The sequence below is a fragment of the Diabrotica undecimpunctata genome, chromosome 1 (assembly GCF_040954645.1).
Source record: "Diabrotica undecimpunctata isolate CICGRU chromosome 1, icDiaUnde3, whole genome shotgun sequence".
NCBI classification, from domain to species: Eukaryota; Metazoa; Arthropoda; class Insecta; order Coleoptera; family Chrysomelidae; genus Diabrotica; species Diabrotica undecimpunctata.
In genome coordinates this window covers 186,121,213-186,140,926 of record NC_092803.1, presented here as the reverse complement: position 1 = coordinate 186,140,926, position 19,714 = coordinate 186,121,213, and the positions used below count along the sequence as shown (strand labels likewise).

The window sequence follows — 19,714 nt, the reverse complement described above, 5'->3', positions numbered from 1 at the left end:
AAGTAAGCTTCTTATCTTTGAGAAAGTTGTTGTATTTCCATTAAGTTCTGTTTCCTGCCACAATTCTTTCATTTATTACTATGGTTCTTTCATTAGTTCCATCAACGGGAACTCTAACATATTTAAAGTGTTCTACCTATTTAAAGGTCTTTTATTTTCAAAAGCCTTTTCAGAGGTCCAAGGCGGAATTAAGATTAACTTCAAATGTCAAATAATAGAACAGGTAAATTCCATAAAATATTTGGGAGCAAATATTAATAGTCAGTGTAATCAAAAAAAAAAAAAAGAAATCAAGAATCGAACAAGTAAGAAAAACATTCATGAGCATGAAAACATTTTTTACAAGATCAGACCTTAGTCTGCAGCTTAGAATCCGAATGATCAGATGTTTTTTTTGTCTTACTGTATGGCTGTGAAAGTTGGACAATGGACTCTGAAATAGAAAAAAGGATAGATGCCTTTGAGATGTATATATACAGATGATGTTGAGAATTCCATGGGTACAAAGAGTTACTAATATTGCGGTACTTCGTTGCATGTGTAAACAAAAAGAATTACTAAGAATAATCAAAGAGAGGAAAATGCAGTGCTTGGGTCATGCGTTAAGAGCTGAAAGATATGAATTACTTCAAGTTATACTGGAAGGAAAAGTACAGGGCAAAAGATCAGTAGGAAGACGCCAGAACTCATGGCTGAAAGACCTAAGGAGATGGTTCGACCGCTCATCCGCAGAAATCTTTCGCGCAGCAGTTTCCAAAACTACAATTGATATTTGGATCGCCAACCTTCAAAAGGAGACGGCGCCATGAGAAGAAGAAGACCTTTATAAACCTACATTTCCCAATATTTGACCTTATCATATTAACTGTACTTTTTCTTGAGCATATTAAGTATTTTGTTTTATTTTAATTTATTGCCAAACTCCTCTTGGATGCTTCTTTGCACAACTTTGCAAATTCTTCCTTTAAACTGTTTAGGTTTCTACTCATTAGTGCTATGTCATCAGCGTACGCCACACGTTGCGACGTCGATGTTATAATTTTTTAATTTTTAAAAAAGCTTCAAAAACGATAAAGAATTTTTAGAGTTTATTTATCACATTGTATAAGAAAATCGTCCGGAACGTATACGAAAGCGATATATTCGTGATAAAATTATGTAAAAAATCCAATGGAATTTTACAATATTTCGTCAGCGCATTAACTTAAACAACAAATTTAATATTGTTTGCTACTTTATAGGAATATAACCAGTTTTTATGGGATTGCCCATTTTTCAAATGTAGAGGTATATACTTGTTTATCATTCATGTTCATTATTCAGGCCCTACATGAATGAACCGTAGCTTTTTGCAAGTCATAGAAGAAAGAATATGGATATTGTTGTTGAACAACAAGGTCAACAGGGTCAAGTCATGATAGCTTAATATTCGATGAAAGTGCATTAAGAAATAGAATGGGAAAAAGTAAAATTCCAGGCTTATTAATTGGTGACAGTGGATATGCATGCAGACACTATCTACTTTCTCCAGTATTCAGTATTACAGCCAGGTATTTGCTGATAATTTGCCTAAATAAATATTAGTTTATTTGATAGGTATATTGATGGAAAGGATTAATTTTTTTTTAGTAGTTTGGTTCACTTTTAAGCGCAAGGATTCTATATATCTCATTAATCTTACCATTTTTTTACTCTTTATTGTCTGTATACTTTGTTTAATACCAAGTCAAAAAATTAAAAATCAAAGACAGAAGACAGTCACATTCAGAAACCCATCAAATAAACACGTAATTTTAGCGCAGTTAGCGGTTAGTTTAGCGGCTTAGAGACACAATTTCATCTTGAAAGTGGTGCTTTGAAGAATCTAGACAAGAATGCATATCATAGCAAGTAATAAGTACAGTAATTAGTAACTTTTTTCCAAAACTTTCGCCTAAACTGATAAAATCAGAAGTAGAAGGTGAAACCACACGATACAACGTGGGGCGAATTTTCGCCCCACATACATTTCGGCAAAATCCAACGAGAATATTTAATTTTCTGGTGGCGGTATTTTGGGTTTTACTACTTCTTTGTGCTCTTAATACATCAACTACCAATGTTCTAAACCGTCAAAGCGATTGATTCGAGAAATTCGCCCCACCCGCTATTAGGAAGGTTAATCATTATTAATTCATAAAAAACACAGAATTACGAGAAGAATTCCTTAAAACGTAAAATTACATATTTTTCTTAGGTCTTCTTTCGACGACAGTTAAATCAGAAGCGATCAAAAAAACGGTTTTTTGACACAAGTACCACGATCCACTGTGTACGAACTTATAAAAGACGATCCAGTGTTGCGAAAAAAAGAAAGGATTCTGGTGCCCATCGAGTTTTGCCAAGTTTTTATTTATCAGCTATACGGGAAACGATATATCACATGTATTCAGTGAATAACTTACCAACTTTAAATAAACTTTTGAGTGAACTAAGAAACAAAGAAATAATTCCCGATTGTCATAAAACTACTTTTTGGAGCATTTTAAAATCTAATGGTTTTATGTTTAAAACAGTGAATAAAGCAGGTCATTACGGAATCCAGCCGTTTAATAAAGTAGAGGTTCGATTATTTGGAGAGTCTAAGGTTTTTTAGAAGTGGAAAGAAGAACCTGTATTATTTGGATGAAACTTGGTTCGACACCCACGATATAGTTAAAAAATGTTGGATTGATGGTAGTAAAAATTGCCTCACCAATGTTCCTTCCTCTAGAGGGAAGATAATTTGTATTTTACATTGTGGGGGAGAATCAGGGTGGGTAGAAGATGCTTTATTACTCTCTGCTAAGAGTGTAAGTGCTTGTCGCTTAGATTATCATTAACATATGGACAGTACTTTGTTTGAAAAGTGGTTTGAGCAGCAATTACTACCTAAATTAAAAAGAAATAGCCTTATTATTTTGGATAATGCTCGAATATCATTGTAGACTAAAGAGTAAAATTCCAAACACTAATTCAAACAAAGCTGAAATTCCAGAATTTTTATCAAAACATGAAATATATTTTATGGATTCTTACACAAAAAAACCATTTGTAGAACCATTAAAATTAGTTAAATGTGCAAAAAATTATGTTATCGACAGGCTATCTGAGAATTATGGCCATAAAGTATTAAGATTACCCCCTTACTATTGTGTACTGAATCTAATAGAATTGTTGTGGTCTCAATTAAAAAGTAATGTCAGGAAAAAATAATAATTCTCCTAAATCATGTTCGACTGTTGTAGATTTATTTCGGTAAGACCGAAAAAATGTATAGAGCATGCCAAAAAAATAGACGAAAAATACTTACAGTTCCAAAACAATATAAATAGAGTAGTTATATATTTAAACGATAGCGATGATAGTGATACCGATTTAAATGTAGACGATAGTTAAGTTTAAAACTATTTTTTTTTATTTGTTTACTTTGTGCGATTGCCGTAATTTTGATAAACTGTATCATATATAAGTCCGACCCTGTATACAACTATACCTACAAGATTAAATCCGAAATATCTTGCAACAAACAGTACAATATATTATTTCCATACTGCAAAATTGTAAAAATATCATAAAATCAGGTATACAATACAACAAACTCATCTGATAATAATACACGAGAGGTGTGTGACAAGATGAATAATCAGATAATTCTTATTTAAATTTTTTGTAGTAATATTACATGATTTCAAAGTGTACCAATAAAAAAAATCGCGTAAAGTATTCGTGGATAACTGGTCTTTAAAACACTTGCACTCAATATCCATTTATACTTTAATATACTATAACGAATAACATTCTTACCAAATCCTTCGCATGTGGGACAACAAGCACCTGCCTTTAGTTTTAGACGAGCACCAAGTCCGCATTGTGGAGGACTGCACTGTATACCAGCACATGCTGGATTTACTAGAATTAAAAAAAAAATAAAAATAGATCTTTAACGGTTATATGCAAATTCAATTCAGATACAAATGATCTTTTAGCTTTGGACAATGTGACTTAATTAATGGTGAATAACACCGAATTTATTACCTAAACCTTCAGCCAAAGAGCAGTAAAGTACTAAGGAACAAAGTACGATAAACTTCATTGTAAATTCGTATGCTATAAAAAGAACTGACTGTTACAAAAGTTGAAACTGGTTTGAGAAACAAAGTGTTCGTCTGCTTTTATATTTGGTGAATTTAACACTAATTAAACCAATAAACACTGATAGCAAATAATATAAATTAACGATTATATTATAACATGAACTCAAAACACAAACAATAGCTGAATATATTATTTTTATCTATGTTAAATATTGGAAAAAGTTATAGGTCAATCAATATCAATATGTTTTTAATACAAAAACATATCTTATTAATGTAAGGTTATGGTTAAAGTAGGATAATATTCAAACTGATACCTTAAATAATTTATTATTTTGTTTATAAAACTAAAGTTGCGCAATAAATTTATGTAATATATGATCCAATATTCAAAAACAGACAAAATATCAATATATTCCAAAAATTAATTGAAAGAATTGTATGCCAAATTCGAAGTCGTCATCTAAGTACATCATCTTATTACCATAAATAATTAGGTATATCTTGGATGTAACTAGAATGTGAAAAAAATAAACGAAAAACCAGTTGGAAATAACTAGAATGTAGAAAAAATAAGCGAAAAACAAGTTGGAAGCAATGGAGCATACTTAATAAATCAATAAAGATAATAAAGTAGCGCTAATGGTGAAAATCCTTTGTTTTTAAAGAAACTTCAAAATTTGAATAGATATTAGGACACATAAAAAGATATGCAATCAACGCGGCATTTCGCACTGTCAATTTTGCACACCACAAAGATAAAAGTCCAAAACTTACAGAATCACTCCACAAGATACCTATTCCAAAAAAGAATAACCGAAAAAAGCAGAAATACATATATCACAGAAAGTGATGAAGTCGAAGAAATCTGGGCAAAAATTAAGTCTAATATTTTAGCGTCGGCCAAGGAAGTTCTTGGTGAATGAAATATAAATAAAAATTAATCGTTCCCAAGGCAAAGAACATGGTTTTGTACAGAAGTGAATGAAAAATGTAAAGAAAAGAAAAAAGCTTACCTGAGACACCTGTCAACCAAAACACAAGTGGCATACCATAATTACCAGACAATTAGAAACGACACACATGCAGTTGTAAAAAAAATAAAAAATGATCACTGGGAACGCTTTTCGAAAAAATGGAACATAATAATAAAATACCGGACGAATGGAGAACGAGCCAACTAATTATTCTACTATTCAAAAAAGGAGACAACAAACAGCCAGAAAACTACAAAGGTATAAACTTGTTAAATACTACGCTAAAACTTACAACTAAAATTTTACAAGTGCTAATAAATCAGAGGATAAGTTTATCAGATAAACAACAGGGTTTTTGTAGTGGAGGATTGTGTACAGAAACAATATATATATACAATAGCACTAAAGGCCTTAGAGGCCCATGGCTTAAAAAGTTTGTTCTTTCTTCATTTTCGCTTTTCTTTATGTACTGAGATCTTCTCTGGCTCGATATGTGATTTTTCTCCATTCCTTCTTGTTATTCATTTTTCTTTTCTGGCCTTGTAGTCCCATTTCTTCCATATCTTTTTCTACCTCCTGATTCCATCTATTTTTTGGCCTTCCTTTTCTCTTTTTTAAAGTTATAGTGTAGTTCATTACCCTTTTTGAAGTCCTCGTGTTCGGCATCCTTTCTAGGTGACCTCGCCATCTTAGTCTCTGTGCCTTTATGACTCCTATTATGTTAGGTTGATTATATAATTTCTTTAACTCATCATTTGATCTTCTTATCCATAAACCGTCCCTTATTATTCCTCCATATATCTTCCTCAGGATTTTCCTTTCCCATATCTCCAGTAAATTTTGTTCATTTTTTGTCATTGTCCATGTCTCACTGCAGTACGTTACTATTGGTTGTATAGTTGTTTTGTATAACTGTATTTTTGCCTTTCTTGATAAAAACTTGCTTTTCAACATTCCACTAAGAGCATGTACACTTCTATTGCCTGCCATTATTCTAGCTTGTATTTCTTCTTTAATGTTAGGTTTGCGTGATATTATTGTACCTAGGTATGTAAATCTTTCTACCATTTCGAATTCGTATGATAATCTTTCTTCTACTTCTACTTTAAACTTTTGTCCATCCCTGAACTGATCATATGTCCACTGCATACATTTTGTTTTAGTTTCATTTATGTAAAGTCCCATTTTCTTTGCTGCTTTTACTATTCTCTGTACTATCTCCTGTAGCTCTTTTTTTCCTCTTGCCAGCAACACTATATCATCCGCAAATGCCAAAACTTGGTGTCTTTTATGATATAGGAGTCCTTCTCTATTGATTTTCGCTTCTCGCATTATTTTTTCTAGGCATAAATTGAAGAGTAATGATGACAAAGGATCGCCCTGCCTTAATCCTTCGTTTACTATAAATTTGTCCGATACATGATTGTTTACTTTGACTCTGTTTTCTGTATTCTCTAAAGTAAGATGTATCATGTTACGCAACTTTCTGCTAACTCCCAGTTCCTCAAGGGTCTCTTTTAATTCCTTCCTTTTTATTCTATCGTATGCTTGCTGGAAGTCGATGAATAGCGCTATCGTTGGTAAGTTGTGTTCATAGCTTTCTGCTTGTAATTCTCTGATTATGAATACTTGGTCCGTTGTGCTTCTCCCTCGTCTAAATCCGCATTGGTATTCGCCTATTATATTTTCAACTTCTTTTTCTAGCTTATCTTTTATGGATTTTGATAGGATTTTATATACGGTATTTAGTAACGCTACTCCTCTGTAATTACTGCATTCTGGTTTGTCTCCTTTTTTGTGTAATGGGCAAATAATGGCTTCCTTCCAATCTTCGGGTATTCGTTCTTTTATCCATATCTCCTTTATGATCTTGTATATCCAATTATTTAGCAGTTTTCCACCATATTTCATCATCTCTGCTGTTATGTTATCGCTTCCAGGGGATTTGTTGTTTTTCAGATTTTTTATGATTTCCTCGATTTGTTCTTTGCTGGGTGAATTATCTTCTATGTCTTCTAAGTGTTTGATTCTTGCTTCTGTTTCCACGTATTCTCTTTGGTTTGACTTATTATTGCCATTTAGTAATTCATCAAAATACTCTTTCCATCTTTCGGCAATTTCTGTTTCCCCGCTTATATTATTTCCTGCTTTGTTTTTGACGAATATGGGTTTTTGTTGGAAACCTTTTTTTTCATTTCTAGCACCTTGATATAGGTTTTTTATTTTTTTATTTCTGTAATTCTCTTCTATTTCTTTTAGCTTATTTTCTATGTGTTTTCTCTTCTTTTCTCTCAGCACTCTCTTTACTTTTTGTCTTTGCTCCCTATATCTATTCTTTGTCTCTGTTGTTTCTTTCGTGATCATTTCAATCCTTAATGCTTTGCAATCCTTTTCTTATTTCTATTTCTTTTTGGCACTCTATGTCGAACCAGTCTTTCCTCTTTTTATTCTCTTGTTTGTTACATTCTTTTGCTGCTTTGTTCATTATTTGCTTTATGTTTTCCCATTTGTTCTCAGTTTGCTCTTCTATTTGTATCTTTTTTAGTTCTCTTTCCATTGTTTCCTCGTATATGTCTTGCTCTTTCTTTGTTGCTAATCGAATTGGGTTATGTATACATTTCTTTTTTTTTTATTTTGTTTTTGTTTTCTGGTATCAGTTGCTTAATTTTGATGCCCACCATGTAATGATCTGAGTCGGCGTCTGGTCCTCTGTATGTTCTTATCTTCTTTATACATTGCTGTTCTTCTTTTTCGATGAGCACGTGGTCTATTTGGTTTTTAGTCTTTCTATCTGGCGATATCCAAGTTTCCTTGTGTATTTCTTTTCGTTCGAAATATGTGCTCATTATGATCATATTTTTTTCTCTTGCGAAATCTATCAGGAATTGTCCGTTCTCATTAGTTTCATTGTGTTTACTATATTTTCCTATTGTCGGTCTAAATACTTCTTCCTTCCCTATTTTGGCATTTGCGTCGCCTAGAATAATTTTCATATCATATCTGGGTATATTTTCGATTGTTCTGTTTAATTCATTGTAGAAACATTCTTTGACATCATTATCTTTTTTCTTCTGAAGGCGCGTGAATATTTATGAGGGTGATTTTTTGGTATTTTCCCTTGAACCTGATACTACATATGCGGTCTGATACTGGTTTAAACTCTACTAGTGCTTCTTTTAGCTCTTTTCTTATCATAAAACCTGTGCCTAACGTTCGATTCTTTCCACCGCTGTTAAAAAACATTGTATCTTCTATTTCTAATATATCATTTCCCAGTTGTTTCGTCTCCTGTAAAGCTACTATGTCAAAATGGAACTTTTCGATTTCTCTCGCTAAGTGTTTAAGTTTGCCTTCTCCATATGTGCCTCTTACATTCCATGTTCCCAAAAGTAAGTGTTCTTTTCGTAATGTTTTCTTGTGTTTTGGTCCCGTTATCATTTTTTTCCTCTTTTTTCCTTTTTTCGTATTATCGCTAACCTTGTTCTGTGCTTGTTTCGTCAACTTTATTCCAGTAGTACATTTAGTTGCTAGTTTTTTGATGTTTTTTTACATATTGCGCCTTCTTTGTCATTCCACTTCCATTCGCTGTTATTCACCCATATTTTTTTTACTCCAATCTTGACTTCATTTCCTTTATTTCTTTCTTCTTGAGCAATGTTTCTAATTGTTTTCTGTATTTCTCGTTCTTTTGTGGTTGCATCTTCGTTGATATATATTTTGTACTCTTTAATTTCTTTTAACTTGTGCTTTTTTTCCATTATTTTTCTTTTTTCTTCCTGGTTTTCCAATTCAATTAGGCATGTTTTTTCGCCTAACTTGTGAGCATTCCTTATTTTAACCTCAACTCCTATATGTTGTTTGATGAAATTATTGATTGTTCCTTTTAACCTTGCTTGCTCATATGTGTCTATCTTTAGGCCGTACATAACTATGTTATTTATTCGTCGGTGTTTTTCCATAACTTCCATGTTTTTTGTTATTTCTCTGAGTTCCTCCTTGATCTCTATATTTTTTTGTTTTAGTTCTGAATTTTCTTTTCTCAGCTCTCTGTTTTCCATTATGAGCTTCTCTATCGTTTCCTTGCATTCTTGTTGATTTCTTTTTATTTCCTTAATATCATCGGTGAGGTGGCTCACCATTATTAGTAATTGATCAATTTTTGTTGCCTCATTTTTTTTCTCTGGAGTTTTTGTTGGTGTTCTCGAAAACTTCTTGCTCTTTCTGAAAATGTTATCTTCTTCCTCGCTGTCTTTATATCTGTCCTTCCTTTTTGCCCCTCCTTCTGAAAGTGTATCATCACTGTCTAAATTTTTCATATATTTTTCCATTTTCCGGCGCCAAACACTGTCTTCCACCTCAACAGTTCAGAGAAGACAGCGTTTACCGTATTTATTTTATGTTTATTAACCGTTGTTATTTTTCTGTGTCTACCCCGAAAGTCTACTCACAACGGCAACGTCGCAATTTCAAAGGTCAGAGTTTCGTTTCTATGTTTTGATGTTAATTAGGCTTATCAATTACAGCGATCTTACTTTTTATAGGGCCTTGGTGTTTTCGGATGTAATTTCACCGATTTTAAAGTTTTTTCTTAGCACTCTCCTTCACTTAATGTCTTATATTGTTCACTGGATATTTTCAATAATTTATTTCCCGTTACAACTCTTAGAAATTGAGTTTATTGCAGACGACAAATAAAATATTTGTTTACGTTTTGTTACCCGTACAGAAACAATATTCGTTATAAAACAAATTACTGAGAAATCGCTAGAGTATAATAGACCAGCATTTCTGTGTCTAATTGACCTAAAGAAAGCGTTTGACAGAGTAAGACTCAAAAATGTAATCCATCTTCTGTATAATAGAGAAGTTCCCCCAAAATATTATAAAAACCATGAATACCATCTACCAAAACAACAAAATGGAAGTCAGAATGGATGGACAACTTACAGAACCTATAGAAATAGGCAGCGCAATAAAACAAGGGGACTTATTGAGCCCCACGCTCTTTATTTTGATGATGGATGAAATCATCAAAACCGTTAATAAAGGAGGATACAGAATGGGAAACAGAGAAATTAAAATAATCTGTTACGCAGACGACGCAATATTGATAGCATAAGATGAAGATATTCTGCAAAGGATGGTCCACAGATTTAACATAAGAGCAAAAGAATTTAATATGACAATCTCATCTCAGAAAACCAAAACAATAGTAGTCAGCAAAGAACCAACCAGATGTATAACAGAAATTGATGGCATCAGTATTGAACAAGTAATGGAAATGAAATACCAGGAAATTACACTGTCTAGCTATAAAGATCTGGACAAAGAAGTGAGATAGAAGTATAAATGAAAGGACACAAAATAGAAAAAAAGAATGGAATAACCACATAAGCAGAATGGAGGAGCCCCGCGTCGTCAAAATAGCAAGAGATAAGTCACCCATCGGCAGAAGTATCGAACGACCGCGCAAAAGATGGAGTGACAACCTTTCATTGAGGTATTAATCCGCCAATGAATAATCAGAATTGCTTATAAAGAGGAAGAAGAAGAATAAGAATTTTGCACTGCTGCTTCAAAGAGATCATGAGAAGAGCAGTTAACCTTCGGCCGGGCGCACCAGGCACCATAATTACGACATCGAGCGGCTGGCAGTAATTTGCGACACTTTTTTAATTGTTAATTAACCGTATCTTTATTTTTGTCAAAAAATAAAAAAGGTTTATTAATTTAACTAATTTTAATAAATTGTTTAAAAAAAATTTATTTGATCATTACAATTTGTACAGCTGTTTCCTAAAAAATCTGATATGACTCTTAAATATTTTGCTGTTTCTTTCTCAGATAATAGTAAATTTAAAAAAAAATTGTAATAAGGATTTAGTATAACTCTCTCTATATATAATTTTAAACGGTCATACTTTTCTTTGGATATGGGAAGTAATGTTGCATTAAGTGGTTTTGAGAAAAAGTCTCTGGCACTGAAGTTGAGTGACTTTCTTCCTTTTTTAGATATAAATATTTTTCAACTGGATCATGGTTACTGTAAGTATATTTGATAAAAACTACATTTGGAGTATGAAAGTCTGTTTTAAGAGTTTTAATTTTATTCCATCTGACTTTTTCATTTTGTTTATCCTTGTCCCAGTTGATTGCCGTTTTTTCTTGTAGACTTTTTAAATTTAGTATGTTTGCTTGTTCTATTTCTATTACAACGTAATGTTGTTCTCTTACGGCAGGTATTATAGCAGATCATATTATTGGTCCTATATTTGTAGATGGTAATTTGACAGCGGAAAAATATATTTAAGTATGTTAAGAGACGATGTTTTTCCTTAGTTGGCTAACTTATATCCCAATCTAACAGATCTGACTCTACCGCATGAAACTGTCTGGTTCCAGCAGGACGGTGCAACGCCCCATTGTGCTTTAATGGTGAGAAATTACTTGAATGAAATCTTCTTCAATAAATGGATTGGACGAAGGGGTACTATTGAGTGGTCAGCTAGGTCACCAGATCTTACGAATTTGGATTTTTTTCTGTAAGGTTATTTCAAGAACAAAGTATATAACACAACCAACTAGCATTGAAGACCTCAAAGAAAAGATAACTACAGAAATGCGGAATATTTCACCCCAAACTTTAAACAAAGTTCGGGACGAGTTTTATAGGAGACTGTGTTATTGCCAACAACAAGGTGGAGAACATTTTGAGCATTTATTTTAATGTAATCCAATCAATTACCTCGGGTATTCTATGAATTAATTGTCTTGAAGAAAATTATACTTAATTTCAAAATTTTACCTTGTATTATTCATAACAGACCCTACATGATATAGTTCGTAGACACCAGGTTGTTAAGTAGCTTTTAAAAATATGAAAATATACAGGGTGGATACTTGCGTGGATCACCCTGTACATTCAATTTATGTTTAAATAGCGCACATTTAAATTTAAAAGTTAAGGTATCTCAACGTTTTTTATTATTTTCTAAAATGAGGATACAAACAATTTTATTTCATAAGTGGCTTCCACACTATAGATATTGTAATGTTTATTTTTATTCATTAACAATCTTCTAAAACTAACACTAAAACACGACAAAGACTACCACCTTAAATTCTAATTGCTCTTATAAATCTCCTTTTCGCCTCTTTTTTGGAAGTGTCTCTAGAATTCCCATAAAGTCAATACGACTGTATAATTTTTTCGAACGCCCAGAAGGTTCGATCAAGGTCAGGGGCGTAGCAAGTGTCGGCGTGATAATTCTTCCTCCTTAAGAGATGGTTTTTCCTGAAACCTTGTCGGGACTGCACCCTCTTTTACAACTCTTAGTTGTAAACAAGTGGTAAGGGACGATTTTTGCTCTGCTGTGGTAACCACGTGGATTACAATAGACTAACACGTAGACATCGGTGTCCTTAAAATTTTTTATTTTTATGGGAAACGTTACTTTAAATAAGATAACGTTTCCCATACATCTTAGTAAGTGGGTTAGTCATGAGCGTTGTTTTTTATTACCAGATAGAAAGGATAACGTGACGCATTTCAGAATTTCAAAGCTTTTCTAAGAGCTGGTAGTTGGCATTGAAGTTCTGCAACTCAACCAAACTTCCATCGAAAGATGGAAAGGTATTGGTCAGTAACTGGTTATATGGAAGTGCAAGAAAATCTTGATTTTCTCTAGTAGTAACACCACTCTTACTTTACTGGTACCTCCATATGCTCCCATGAATTGCTCAAACGTAAGGTAAGTACTCCCTGAACTTGGCTTAGGGGCGTTCAGGGACTTGATCAGGTTTATAACAAGAAATACAAATTAAAAGGATATGACTTAATAGTAATTAGAGCTTACGCGTCTGGTAACGACGACTCTGATGCAGAAAAAAGTAATTTCTTTAACGAATTGTCAATCATTGAAGACCAAATGAGCTACCATAAAAAAGTAGCCCTGCTAAGTGATATAAATAAAAGGACTGGAAAAAATACCAATAGCTTAGTAGTAGATCCTCGTGAAGTAGAGACTATAAATAACAACAGCGGGGTGCTAATATATTTATACCATCAGCAAACATTCAAAATCGTTAACGAGCAAATACTTCTACATTTACCGTTTGACTTGGACATAACCAACACGTAGGTATTATTATTGACCATTAACCAGTATTGACTATGCTATTATTAGGCAAGAATCAAAATTTAAAGTATTAGATGTTAGAGTAAAAAGTGGTCTCGATTGCTGATCTGACCACTTTGTTTTAAAAGCTAAAATATTATTTTCTTTCAGATATTCTGTTTCAAAAGAAAACAACAAAAATGAAATTATATCTGTAAATCTAACAGATTACAATTTGGGAAGCGAACTCCAGAACATCTTGGTAGAATGTTTAGTTCATTAACTCTAAAGAGACATTAGAAACGAAGCATTAGGAGAATGAAACCGAAAGTGCAAGAAGAAAAACCTGCAGTGGAGTGACTTGGCAACGAAAAGAAACAAGTGTATGAGAAATTGTTGGCGACAAATCCTCCAAATATCGGGAAATAACATCTTAGGGCTACAATTATTTCTTTAATTGGAGCAGATTAATGAAAAGAATTTTACAAGTTTCTTCAGTATATTCTCAACATGGACAGTGCATGTTTGGCAAACATCAACCCACTAATTTTAATTGACGACTGACTTCATAGAAGATGATGACAGTGTGATTTATGTTTTGACATGCGCAAAAAATAAAAAGACCACCCAAGACATTGAAAAATAGAAAGGCCCCTAGACCCTGTAACACTCCTATAGAGCTTATTTTAGGCAGCTTCTGGACAAATATTCTAAAAGGAGAATATGCCCCAAATGAATGGAAGTAAGCATTTATTTTATTAATATACAAAAAAGGAAAAAAGGCAGTAGGTCGGAATATACAAATTACCGGAGTATCAGCTTTTGCCCTCTAGTGGACGTGTATATGAAAAAATTATTTAAATTCGAATATTACATAATATGACAGAACTTTTTAGTATAAACTATACATTTCTTCATTTGGCGTATGTATTTTAACAGTACGATAATTACATATATCAATACATTATATAAATACAGAACCAAAAAAATAATTAAAGGAATTGAATTAAAGACTTAATTATACCAAAAAACGGCTTAAATAATCTTGTATAACATTCCGTACAGCATCTACAAAGTTCTGGTTTGTAGCCTTCTACTTGTTTGTTTGTGCAATTTGTTGGTTTACAAAGAACCTCAACTGCAGAACACAAATCATTGCAATATTCAGGCTCTTTTTTTTCTGCTTGAAAATTATCTTATGACCGCGATTTTGAAAAAACAAAAATACATATTAATTACAAATACCAAACAATTTGTTGTCCATAAAGAAGACATTCTTTTTAGCTTCTTTTTGATATGTTGTACACCTTCGTCATATAGAAATACACTGAAAGTACCTTAGAGAGTGTACAGGATTAGTGCAGGTAAAAACTACAATATTATTTTTACTTAATTGTATTTACGTGTTTTTACCACTTGCTAACATAAGCAGACAACAATGTCTTTAACTGGTTAAGTGAAGATGTATACAGGTTGTTTCACGAATGCATCTTCAAATTATCTCTGAAAATTTTAATCGCGTTTTAAAATACAGATATTACCTGCTATCTAAATAATTAAGTAATAAATGACTAGATAATTAAGAATTATGAACGCCCTATCCTGTTTTGATTTGAAAAAATTGTAAATTCCGCCAAATATCTATAGACATTTGACAGAAAGGGAAACAGGCTCACAAAGCCTCTGATAAAGACTTAAAAGCGGAAAAGGCAGACAACCATTTAATAGGTATATACACTGAATAGTCAGTATCTGGACAAAGGTGGATGTCAAAAAAAGGGCACACCACCTTAAATAGTGACGAAAGAAACGTCATGGAAAACTAACGGGTGAGCATCAAGATCATCCTGGTGAATTCATATTGATCAAAAGATTTTAGATCTGTGATCTTTTGAATATTAACCTGACGTTAAACAAACATTTTGTATCTACCCAGATAGTTAAGGGGTCTCACAAGTAAAGTCATATAATATTACTGTTCCACAAATCCTACTCCCACGTTTATGTTCGTGACCTCTCAAAGAAAGAAAGAAATCAAGAAACAAAGAAACTGGAAAATTCAGAAAACTTAAAAAGCAAAAAAGTTACAAATAGTTAATAGGAAGGCTAAAGTAGCGAGAAACATTGTTAAGCACGCAATGAAGGTATCCAAGGTAAATAAAAATGTTTATGTTATAATTTTTGACCTCCAGCAGACTTTTGTTCACTTCAAAATTGACTACTGGACCTGCCTTTATAAATAAAAATTGCTGCAATCAACCTGAAGAAAGGTATTTTTTCCTTAGGCACGAAGGAATTGCCAAACGAGGGCAGAAGTATTTTGAAAAAATTGATGTCAGAATTTTAATTTTTAAAACACTTTATGCCATATCGGATAACTGTTGTGGCCAAAATAAATATTAGACAGTCGTGGGATTTTGATTACGTCTATTAGCTTCTGGAAGATTCAAAAAAATTGTTCATGTTTCTCCACGGGTAGGTCATACTATGTTACCTAGTAATAGGGATTTTGCCCCCGTGGAAAAACATGCAAAAACGAATACTGGACTCTATTCTCCTAGTAATTGTAAATATATTTGAAGAGAGCCAAAACGAAAAGACCTTTCGTTGTAACTAGTCTAAAGAGAAAGAACATTTTTGATTTTTCTCATCTAAGGGAGCAGTTCGTCCAAACTAATTTTGGCATAAGCAATCTTTTGAAGTTGGAATTTAATATTAGTAGTTCTTATGTCATGTAAGCTTATAAATCATATTCAGGACTTATAAGACCTATCAACTTGAAAACAAAAAGGAATAAAAAATTACCCATAAAGTACGCAGAAGCTTTGCCTGTTGAAGAGTCAACACTGGCACATGTAATTTTTTGTCTTCAGTGGATTTCTCCAATTTATCATTCGTTCTACTATTTACCGAAATCAAAGTGAAAATTATTTTATTATTCCCTATTTGTAAGTTCTTTTGTTCAATATATTACTTACTGGTGCTTTGCTGTTATTAAACTTTTGTCAATATAAATAGTTTTTCTATTTTCAGTTCGTCCACGTGCATTTGAACCTGTTACGTATAACTTTTCTTTACCAAGAGAGTTTTTGTCGATTGAGTATGGTGAGATGTAAATTTGTGTTTATCCGTATTTTTTTATGTGTTATATTTAAAGCTCATCTCAATACAGTTTTTAAACGTCAGAAACTTAAAAGAGACGTGGATTATCAATATACGAGTATTTATTAGTGTGTTATGCTTTAAACAGAAAAGATTGGGTGTTATATGGCTTTCAAATAATAACTTTTATAAAGAAGCCACATAAAATAAAACGTACAAACAAATGATTTTAAAATAAAACCTCGAAATGTTACCATATTTTATTAATTTATTAATAATATTTTATTTGTCATAAGTCATTGTTTCTGATAGTTTTAATATTTTCTTGATTTATCATTATTTACCTAAAACAGTAAAATGGTTATTATTACAATATTTTATATAAAAATAATAAATAATAAATAATATATACATTATATAATGTATAAAAAGCACACTTCATAATGCCCTACCAAATTCTCTTTTTGTTACAGTAAAAGATTAGTGCCCTATACAACCGGATTCCACTGAATCAAGCAATGCTGGAAAAAAAGATTGATTTATTTGTAAGGAACTATTATAATTAAAAAGAAAAGTTAAAGGCCGAAGACCAAGAAGAAGATCTCTAACACGATGGTTAGACCAAATGAAAACTCTGGTGGAGAAATCATTTCATGAAGCTGTCCATACGGCAAAGGATCACAGCCAATGAAGGGAGCAAGCCAATAATATTTAGAGTGTCACTACGTCCTGACAAGTGATCAAGAAATGAGGAAGAGGATCTGTAAGGAGAGAAGATAATGCCTAAAACAGCTAAGCCGAACCCAGAGTGGATAGGACTTTCCCCCGTCTGTAGTCATTCCTGGTGGATTACCTGATCCAGCTCCTTGACGCACACAGAGGGTAGAAATTCTAGCTTATGCGAATGATCTAGGATTTATAGTTAAAGAAAAATACAAAAATACTCTATCCAGCACACACTAACGAACATTATAATATATCCTTACTAAAGAAAAAGTACTATTTAGAAAAACTCTGCCAATCCTTGGAAAACAGTAGCAGTCTGTTTCAAAAGGAGACGAAACCTAGAGAACATCTGGATGACCATATGAAAAATGTACGAAAATCTGAGTATGGTAGTCTAATTGCCAACAAAAAAATCACCAAAGACAAGCTGAATAAGCTTCAACGATAACCATGTATAATCATACCAGAAACGATATTGACGTCCTTCACTAATTATATGGATAGAGAACAAGACAAAAGTAGAAGCGTACAGAAAGTGGATAAAATACCTGGATACAGGGTAAAAGGATCGCGGGATCAAATCTGGAGGGATAATAAAAAATCATACAAAGTTGGTAATGGTATTCAAATCAATTTAACCCAAATATAATTTCGAAGTAACTTATGGTAACAAAGGTAAGTAACAAAAGTAAGTTTACTTTGGGTGCCTGGACACACTGTTATTGAAGAGGAAACGAAAAATCTCTGAAGATTTCATTGGCATAGCAAGGAGTACAGTTAACGGGTTACCGCTGGTACGATAAAATAAAATTGGCCCTAAACATTCAAAGGCTTTAAAGAAAACCTTCAAAGAAGAAATAATTCAAATATCTACTACATAGGAATAGGAATATTCTGGATCCTAACAGGACACTAGTGCAAATTACAGATTTTGAAATGCTGAAGACAAGACGGTGCAGCACTTTCTGTTTAACTGCTTAGGATTCGATAGGATTAGGCTCACTGCATTTGAGCATTATCTAAATCTTCTATCACTAAAAGGCTGGGCTAAAAGGATAACTTTATTCTAGAGATGAACCACAATAGACCTGATAGGTCTAGTGAATACTCATATTGAACCTAACCTAACCTAACTCTGTAAAGTTTCATATATAATAATTACCGTGCTGGTTGGCAGGAGGCACAACAATCTTCATCTTTAAGTCTCAAAACTGTGCCTGCTGGACAGAGTGGAATACCACATTGTATACCTGCACATCGTGGATTACCTAAAATAATATAAGAGTTAGTATTAAAAATATTTTGGTTATATTTTTTATTAAAGAGGATCTCATAATTACTAAACCAAAGACTGTAAAAAGACTTATTGACCTATACCGATCTCTATCACCTGACAATGAAAATAATGTGAAAATTCTACCTTTTACCCACACATCAGAAAACATTACAGATCGTAAACGGTACAGAAACGTACTAGAAGTGCTTGAAAAGAAATAACCGATAGAAGTCTGATGAAATTGAAAAATCAAACAGGGTGTTATGTCATAAAAACATACATTTTATAACACCTAAACGGCTTAGCGTTCAGAGAGGAGGAGCAAGCTTTTATTTTCAAAAATTGTTTTAAACAATTTATGTGATTATTTTAACATTAAATTCATTAGCAAAATATTTTTTATCAGATAGTTAACTAAAATGGTGCATTTTTGGACTCAAATTGTTGATAATTAAAAAAAAACCTTATATTATTTATAGCTTATTTTTCAAAAAATCTTATAAACAAATTAAATTTCGCAAATACTATTTAACCGATCTGGCTCATTATTTTGACACAATTCAAACACAATAATACCCTTCAGTTCAGGTACATATTTAAACAAATTTTAATAAATTACAAAAAAGTTTAAAACAGCAACTTAAGCAACAATATTCAAAACCAACAATTTTGTTCATTTTGCAATAACTTATTTGTTTCGTCGCCGTACCCTAGCTAAGGCTCTGGACAATCCGCGTACTGTGCACATAGCTCCTCACTTTAATTGGCCAATGAAAGTAATATTAAGTTACTATTGGCTATTTAAATATTATCAATCTGCTATTGAATAAAGATCCTCAAGAAAGTTGATATAGACCAAAAAGACATAAGATGCATTGAAAACTTGTACTGACATCAAACGGCACAGTTAAAAATAGACAATTCTATATCCAAACCCATACATATAAGAAGTGGCGTTCGACAGGGATGTGTGCTTTCCCCTCTTTTATTTAAAATTTATTCGGAAGCCATATTTCAAGAGCCTTTGGAGGATACAAAGATGGGAATAAAAGTGAATGGGGTATTGATCAACAACATACGATATGCTGATGATGGTGTCTTAATTTGTGACAACATAGTCGATCTTCAACAACTTGTCACTATAATCGGAGAATACAGTAAGCGAATGGAATTAGAGATTAATACCAAAAAAACCAAATTTATGATCATCTCCAGAAACTTGGATGCACTTGAAAACTCCGCCATAACACTGAATACTAAGTCCATTGAAAGAGTGAGTAAATTTAAATACCTGGGATCGTGGCTTTTTGAAGACTGGGCATCGGACAGGGAAGTAAAATGTCGCATTGACCAAGCTCGACAAGCTTTTGTAAAATTCAAGAAGGTACTGACTTGTTCAGA

General features: G+C 32.6%; 1 protein-coding gene across 5 annotated transcripts in view; it reads right to left on the bottom strand.

Moving 5' to 3' along the window:
- LOC140432710 (uncharacterized) overlaps positions 1-19,714 on the bottom strand; it is a 48,253-nt gene that overhangs the window by 21,337 nt on the left and 7,202 nt on the right. For 3 of the 5 annotated variants that reach the window (XM_072520777.1, XM_072520774.1, XM_072520779.1), the window contains one exon: positions 3,826-3,930. The exons of 1 other annotated variant lie outside the window; for it this stretch is intronic. In XM_072520777.1, coding sequence (XP_072376878.1) covers positions 3,826-3,930 — 105 coding nt within the window. Of the gene's footprint in view, positions 1-3,825; positions 3,931-16,556; positions 16,656-18,199; positions 18,306-19,714 lie in introns of those variants that run through there. One more of the 5 variants, XM_072520778.1, reaches the window with a different exon arrangement.